Raw genomic sequence first — 8169 nt, 5'->3', positions numbered from 1 at the left:
CATCTGTTCCTGGCAGCCTGGCCGTGCAATGGCAGTGTGCTGCCAGAGCTCCAATTTTATGTGCTGCTTTGGGTTTGGTTTTTCAGTCTCCAGCTGTTGCACAAAGGAGAAGGTCTTTCTGGCAGGCACGGAGAGTGCCAGAGGCTGTCAGAGTTAAAGCGGGTTAAGAGTTAACGTGGGGTATATACAGTAAGGAAGCATCTGCTCTATATAAAGTCAAGAAGCTTTTAACTATTCAATATGAAGTCACGAAGCTTTTTATTGTTCAATATTTAACTTTCCAGGGTTTTCAAAAATCCACTTGCCTTGGCATTGTGCGAGGCTCTGAGGGTTAGTTAGGCTGCCGACCCCAAACCGGCACGAGTGTTCAGCAGACTCCGGAGGGGGGCCCGCCAGGGGTCTGTATCGACAGGGAGGGACAGAGGGGAGGCAAACCATAAAGGTCTGCCCAAGAGCTGCCCGACCCCAGCGCTGCGCTAGCGCCCGGGGCCTGCGCTAACGAGGCGGCGGCGTTAATTGCCGCGGGCAGCGCTACGGGCGGCACCTGCTGCGCGCTGCAGGCGGCGCCGCCGGCACGGCCGGGTCGGCGGCAGGCGGGCACGGCCCGGCCCGGCCCAGCACGGCCCGGTACAACGCGGCCCGGCCCTCGGCCCCGCTCCCTCCCCGCGGCCCGTAGGCGGGGCGGGCAGCGGGCGGCGCCTCCCGGCGCGGTGCCGGGGCGGCCCTTCCCGTCGTCGCTCGCCGCCGCCGCCGCAGCATGAGCGGTCCGGGGCTGCCGGGTCCCGGCGGCGGCTCGGGGCTGCCGCCGCTGCCCAAGAGCTTGAGCGGGCTGCTCAACTCCTCCTCCTCCGGCGGCGGCGGCCAGGGCGGGCGCTGGCGGGACCTGGAGCGGCTGTACGCGCAGAAGTCCCGCATCCAGGACGAGCTGAGCGGCGGCGGCCGGGGCTCGCCGCGGCCCCCCAAGCCTCCCAACCTGGACGCGGCGCTGGCCCTGCTCCGCAAGGAGATGGTGAGGGCAACGGGGGCGGGCGGGGGGCGCCGCATGACGGCCTCCGGGCGGCCGAGGCCTGCCCGGGCCGGGGCCCGGCCTCCGGGGCTTTGTCCCCCTCGAGGGGACCGAGGAGAGGGGTTCCCCCCCCCCCCGAAGGCGCCCGGCTGTGGGGTGGGCAGCGGCGGCCATCGGAGCGGGGCGCCCCCCCCCCAAGGCGCTGTTGGCGCTTAGGGAAGGGTTAGCGCCGATTTCGCCCCGTCCAGGTGGAGCAAGCCCCGGCAGGGCTTTTCTTGCAGGCTTTGTTTTGGTTCTGTAACGCGGTGTCAGTGGCAGAGCTCCTCCGGGCGGTTGGCACGCCTCTTGATTAAACACTAATTTGGGTGGTGGTGCGCTGCTGATGCCAGTTGCGGTTGTAATGACTAACAAGTAACAAGCGTTACGCGCCTAGCATTCTGAAACAGGGCACGAGATGGCTAAAATCTGCACGTTTCAAGGCTTATATCTTTTTTTTTTTTTACCATGCTAAAAACATGGTTTGAACGTGAGATACTGCTGAAATTCCTTTCTGTAGCTTCAGAAGGAATATGCAGCGTGCTGCCTCAGTCTGCCATGAATGCTTCAACAAGTAATTCAGATAAAGTTTGAGACGGCCCTAAAATTGCCTGTTTTGAAGCTGTGCTGAAGTACAGGCAGCACAAGTGGCTGTTGTTCACCCCAGGGGCTTTTTTTCCCTGTAGTCTTGCAAAGGAACGCAAGGATATGATCCTAGTCGTCCTAATCCTTTCCAGAAAAGCAGAGGTGGCTCTTATAAAAGCCTAATTTATTTTTCCTAATGGAAAATCAAACAAGATGCTTCTTAAAGTCATTTGACACTCACATCCCCCTTTGATACTCAGTTACCCTTGATGATAATTTGATAAAACACTTCTGAAGAAAAAAACACTTTGCCTCCAAACACATCAAAGGCTTTCAAGCAACAGGCTCCTCAGTTCCAGGTGTGCTTTTTTGTGGCCCATACAAATTAGAGAGAGACTCACATCCTAATAGCCCGTCTTTCATCAAGCGGATAATAGCACATTATTATTTATATTGAACGTTCTTCCTTGCACCAGTCAAAGATAGCATTACAATTGGGTAATGAGCTTACTTTAAAAATTCAGCACCGAATGGGGAAGCTATGCATAGCAGCATCTTCCCCTGCAAGATACTCTGTGTGGGTTTTTAAAGATGAGAAAGTGTTAGATTTAGATGCTTTGCGGGGGGACAGAAAAGTTACCTCAGAACCATGATCATGAGGAAAAGAGCCGACAGCAGGGGAATGTGCAGTGGGTTGCCTGGTAGGTGCTGTGAGGAAACTTGAGTCAGACTCAGATTGACTGGGATTAAAAACTTCATGCTTGTGCTAGTAAGCCCAGATGGTTCTTCAAGCTTTTACTACCTTCAGGATCATACTTGAAAGTTGTGAAGAGAAAGATGCTGTGTTTCTTTTTCAGCAGATCTACTGTTCTTGTTTGAGTGTTTGACGCTGGTGACAGCTATGGCTGTTAAGGCCCGCTGAATTAATTCTGCTGAGCAATGTCTCGCTTTGAGATTAGAGTTAAGTGTAGAATTAATTGTTGAAGTGAAGTGCTTCACCAAGAAGGAAATTCTCATGCATTTCTTCGGAGACAAAGATCTTGCATCTGGAATCTCTCTTCCATCTCCAGGTTGAATTTCCGTGCTCAATTCATTCCCTTTACTCCTAATCACTCTTTGAAAAATTCCACACCACAGCCTTGGCCCTCAGCGCTGATGCAAGTTTGCTTAATCTTTCGGATGTTTACATGTAATAGTTCTAAGTCCAGCTTCACAGAATTCTTTCTTACCTGAGGTGAGCAGTTTGTTTAGATGGGGCAAGCCAAACTCTGCCAGCCATAAAGGCTGATGTTCAGACTTTATTCTTGGGCAGGTAAACATTCATTAGCTTAACACCTCTGAAGAAATTACCTCAGTAGGACTTGAGTAGATAGAGGGGCCCGGATATGATACAAATACCTCCTTTTCATTTTCCCTTGTGTAGTCTTTCTTGTTTTGGTTTTTACAAATTTCTGCCTAAGGGGATTTGCCCAGGTGCTGTTCTCCTTTTAGAGAATGCAGGAAGACTTAGAAGACATTACTAAGTGAATTTTGTTTCTTTGCTTACTGCAGAGTGTTTGCTTAAACAAGGAGAGAGAAAGCAGTAGTGTTCTATAAATAAAAAAAAATGAAAAATGAGATGGGGAAGAAGAGCAGCGTTGATCTGAGGGTATTGAAAGGCACATCTGTAGCCTGCTGGCCACTAGCATAACATTCCAGAGCTTGTTCCAAGTCTTGGCCTAAAAGGCATGAAAGCATTAATGTTCTGGTCTATAGGAGACATGATGTCTGGGCTTCTTGGCCTGACCAGGTAATACACATTGAATTTGAAAGACAGTGTATCCTATCTAAGTTGGAGTGGCACGGTGTGTGATGCTTGTTTTTCCTACTACCACCTTCAGAGAAAGGAGCTCATAGGATAATTCAGGCTGGTAGGGACCTGGGGAATGCCAGAGAAAGATCTTCGTATTAACCCCGTGTGGTTTTCTTATGTGCTGAATGTGTTTCTTAGAATTTAAACACGTAAGGAAAGGTTTTTGAGAAGAATTCTCATTCTGTATAACACATAACCTGGCTGTGAGGCGGCAATAAATGCTGCTTTTTTTCCTCATGTTCAAATACAAATTATAGCAAAAAAAAAAATACTTTATGAAAATGAGACTCACTTGGTATAGCCTGTCGGCTTAACACTTACTATTCTAAAATTTAAGCGTAACAGCTGCTCCTTGAAAAATGTTATTTTGGGTAGTGGCGTGAATTTACTGCAAGAGGGAACCTACACTTAATTTGATCTCTCCTGCGTAGGTGAAAATGTCAAAGGAATTTTCTGATCTGTTGCCACAGAGGGAAACCACTTCAAATTAAATGACTAGCTTTATTTTACTTTTCAGTGTAATGTACACACTTGTGCCTGAAATACAGATGCAGGCCACAAGGTAACTTTCTTTAATGTTGCTCCAAGTCTTTAATTAGACCTGGAGCTAATATTTTAGAAGTTTGGGGGACACAAAATATTAGGGTCTTCAATACACATCAAGCCTGTGCACGTCAAAATCTGGGAGTACCCAAAAGGCTCGAGGAGCACACAAAGACATGTGTCACAGCTTGTAAACCTTCCGAGTGTTTTTATCTGATTCAGCTTTGGTTTTGCTGCCTTCAAGTGGCGTGCTGTATTGTGTTAGACACGGGGAGCCTTGTCGAGGCAAACACGTCAGCTGCCTACGTATGTCAATATAGAAAAGAAAAACGAGTAGAGAGAGACCTCACCATGAAGTGGGACACCGGTCAGAGCTGCATTCGCAAAATTTTATCCAGGCAGTTTTAAACAAAAGCAGATAGATGTAGGAGAGATGCGTGGTGATATTGGAGAAGTGTCTTTTGCATTGGTGCAGTAAAAGCATTATGCTGCCAATGAAATCGAACTTGTAATAACGTTTTCTTTTTTGCTTGGTTGTTTTTTTTCTTTCTCTCCCGCTCCTCTCCCATCAGGTCGGCCTTCGGCAGCTAGATATGTCGTTACTGTGTCAGCTCTACTCCCTGTATGAGTCAATTCAAGAATATAAAGGTGCCTGCCAAGCTGACTCTAACGCAGACTGCACGTATGCCATGGAAAATGGTTTTTTTGATGAAGAGGAGGAATACTTCTAGAAAGAAGAAGATTAATCTCCAGGCTGGCCTAGGTTCCTTTGTCCTTCTCTCCCTGTACTACACATCACTAAGAATGACTGGAATCTCTACGGATCTCTCTTCCTGAGGAGGAACACCCAGCTACCCCAACTGGTGTTAAATTCACTTATTTTAACAGGCTGTCAGTACAAGTTACTCATGCAAATACCACTTGAGCAAAGTGCTGTACTATAACTTTTGAAGAGTTCTCAAACATGTTTGACAAGAGTTTTCAGTTTAATGTGCAAGGTGGGTGTTTTCAACTTACAAATATCGGTAGCTTATAACTGGAATTTTGACCATAGAAGACAGCAGTGACTTCCTGAGTTGTAATAACTTCATAAGGGGGGGAGGGAAACCTCCGCTGTGGTGTAAATAGCTGTGATTTATTTTTTTTGTCAACAGTATTGATAAATGCATTTTGAACAGGTATCTGGATGCACGCACATCCTCAGCTCTATTAAGCTAGTTCTGCTCTTATCAGCTGCATCCAGTTTTGTACTGGGTGGATTGTTTACACAGTATAATTTTTTTTTCTTAAGCTAATTTTGACTTTTCCTTATACCGAGCTTACAAGCTGTACATGTGACAGTGAATGCTATCAGCAGTTTTTTTTCCTGTTGATCTAATTCACTTTCTTGGTACTGCCACTTGGCATTAACTTTTATACTATTGTCTGGATTTCTCGCATAAACGTAGTTCTTTGACCTGCTAAACTCTGTTCTCAAATGGTTTGCTTAGCTTTTGCTATACTGGATAGTAAAAGCACCGATTCAAACATAGTTTGTCTGCCACTATGTGGCTTGGAAATAACGTGAACTCTTGTGCAAGTGTTCTCGATCATATGAAGAATAAGGAAACCTCTCATATGACAAAATGGGACAAATTGCAATATTTTATACTGGGTGAACTTTGTTTCTGTAAGGTAGACTACAGCTCTTTTTAAAAATGCAAAATAAGTATTTTGAGCACATACTTTGCATACGTTAAAACTTTTTATACTAACTTGTTCTTTGAAGTATAACTTATTTTTGTTTTCAGAACTTACTAAAGCACTCAGTTTTTGTTTTTTTTTTTTATTTCGTAGTGTGTACCTGTAATGCTTAATTAGCTTGGAATATATGAGTTGCCACTATCTTACTCTTCCCCCAACTCTGTTTTTAAATAAAATCAGCACCCAAAGCGATTTTTTCGTTTCTTAACTTTCATTTTAAAGATTGCTGTAAATCACAGTGCCTGAATCTTGACACAAGCTAATAATTAAGGGCTTAAATCTCAAAGGGTTTTTGCATGGTTTATGTCTGGCATGCATACAGTTTACAGAAAGAATTGGAGACAAATTCTGGGGTAGTTCCTCTCTTAGTTTTTAGCAAATGCTAGGATGTTGCAGTGATAAAAGCAAAGAGACTTCCAGGGTGGAGTTTTTGTGCATTCTCTCTAAAACTGGCTTCTTTTAGTAGAATTTAATGGCCACAAGAGTAAAGACTGTGTTGTAATTGTGTATGTGCTTAAGCTCTTAAACTAGTCTGTGAAAATGGTTGGATTTTGTTGCTGTTGTTAATTCTGGTCTAATTACTTCACTCACAAAACTAAAATGAAAAGGCAAACACAAATAATCCAAATGGCTACATCCATATTTAAAATGTGTGTGCGTACACATACACACAAGCATACAACTTCATGCTTTGACCTAGGAATGTATCCATTTTGAATATAATTTGCTGTGCTTTTGGTATTTATATGAGGCTTTTTCTAGTCTGTTGAAATACTGCTATTTTCTTGCTCTTTCCCAAAAAAATAAAAGCATGATGCTTAGCATAACATTTTAGTGTGTGCATTTTTAATTTATTATTTAAATCTGAACTGTTGTCGTATGTTCCCTCCTGAAAAAAAACAAAAACCAAAACAACAACCTGTTGTCATGATCTCTGCAGTGAAGCAAGCCATTTTTAAATTAGAATGGAAAAGGTTCTGTCTGTCTATATTTGGAGTGGGAATTTTCTGCTTCTGCTTCAATTGTATTTTATTTTGAATTAAGCATAGAAAATTTGTCTCTGTAAGAATTAAAAATGTTTTACAAATCCATAAGCAGTGCAATTCATGGGCAATCCCACTGGTGAGCATGGACTTGAGAAAAATTCACAATATTTTTTTCATGTATAAATGAAAGTTAAAATTATCAAGGTAAATGATTTTTGCTTCTAATGCAGCATGCTTGTGAGTTAGGGAATGTGGAATGTTTGGCTGGTATTTGCTGTATGAAAAGAAGCATAAAAGTCTCAAAGCTTTATTCTACAACATTATTTGTACTGGAAAAAAGGATGGATCGTTACGACTTGCTAAGTTTTCAGCACCTTCTTTGTTTTAAGACTACCTTGCATGGGAGAGAAGTTATGGTCTATGTTCCTTATCCAAATTCAAATACAGTGAAGGCTGGCTAGCTAGTGAAAAGCTTTAAAAACAATAAATTTCCATCAGTGAACAATTGTTGCAGAGGCATATTTCTCTGCCTGGTGTTTTGGCTGCTGAGCTGTATCTCTTCACCGCATTATAACAACGTGAGGTAGAGAAATTGATTTGAGAGAGAGATGCTTGGTGGGAAAATACAGCTTAAATACTGAGTAATGGTTACATGCAGCTCCGAATCAGAGTTTAGTTATGTGCATGATAGAATAAGCTGTGTTACTACAAAAGCTTGCTGCTCTCAGTCACAAACATGTACCGGTAACAACACTTCCCATTTTCCCTCTGTAATCCCACTTTAAATTACATATAACCTTTTAAGGATATAACACAAGAAACTCTTGAAACTTTTTGTCTGTATTGCTGGACTCTAATACCTTTAGACTTCTATCAGACAGTTTTCTTTCTTTCTGTATCAGGAAGTATGAATGCAGCTGGAACCAACGCAGTTGATTTAATTTCTTTTTCTGTAAAGACTCTACGGCCTTCTTAGCAGTTGGTTCATTCTAGAAAAGGGCTGAGTCCATAGCTAGTATAGTACTGCAGTAGTAAAATGGGGACAGCTTCTGTTTAAACAAGGAAAATGAATTACGTGTTGCGGAGTACTTACTGAAGGAGTCCAGGACTGACTCACAGTGGTATCTCCCTTCCAGTAAAGTGAATGAGTGTTAATGTTTAGTCAACTCCAAAACCATTGAGGCTGCAGTGTACAACATGCCTCTCGCTTCTTCCATCTCCTTCCTTCAGCACAGCTGTGTGTGTGTCTCACCATGCCCGTGACATGGTACGAGCATGCTCTCCCACCAGACCAAGCTGTGCTGCATGCAAGAATCCCAGTGGGGGGAAGGAAGCTGGGTCTGTGGGGTGACCTCACACAAAGGAAGGCTTCAGAGATGCTTCTGAACACAGAAGTAGCTAATGCGGTGAAGGTTCTT

At 44.0% G+C, this 8169-nt stretch overlaps 1 protein-coding gene across 1 annotated transcript; it reads left to right on the top strand.

Moving 5' to 3' along the window:
• Nucleotides 1–609: 609 nt before the first annotated feature.
• FAM89A (family with sequence similarity 89 member A) lies at nucleotides 610–6592 on the top strand. Its single transcript, XM_080585230.1, has 2 exons — nucleotides 610–1009; nucleotides 4595–6592. The coding sequence occupies exons 1-2, from the start codon at nucleotides 758–760 to the stop codon at nucleotides 4751–4753; spliced, it is 411 nt and encodes a 136-aa protein (XP_080441356.1). The 5' UTR covers nucleotides 610–757; the 3' UTR covers nucleotides 4754–6592.
• Nucleotides 6593–8169: the final 1577 nt, after the last annotated feature.

This window comes from Anser brachyrhynchus (genome assembly GCF_964034855.1).
Source record: "Anser brachyrhynchus genome assembly, chromosome: 3".
Lineage (NCBI taxonomy): Eukaryota > Metazoa > Chordata > Aves > Anseriformes > Anatidae > Anser > Anser brachyrhynchus.
This window is presented reverse-complemented; position numbering and strand designations above follow the sequence as displayed.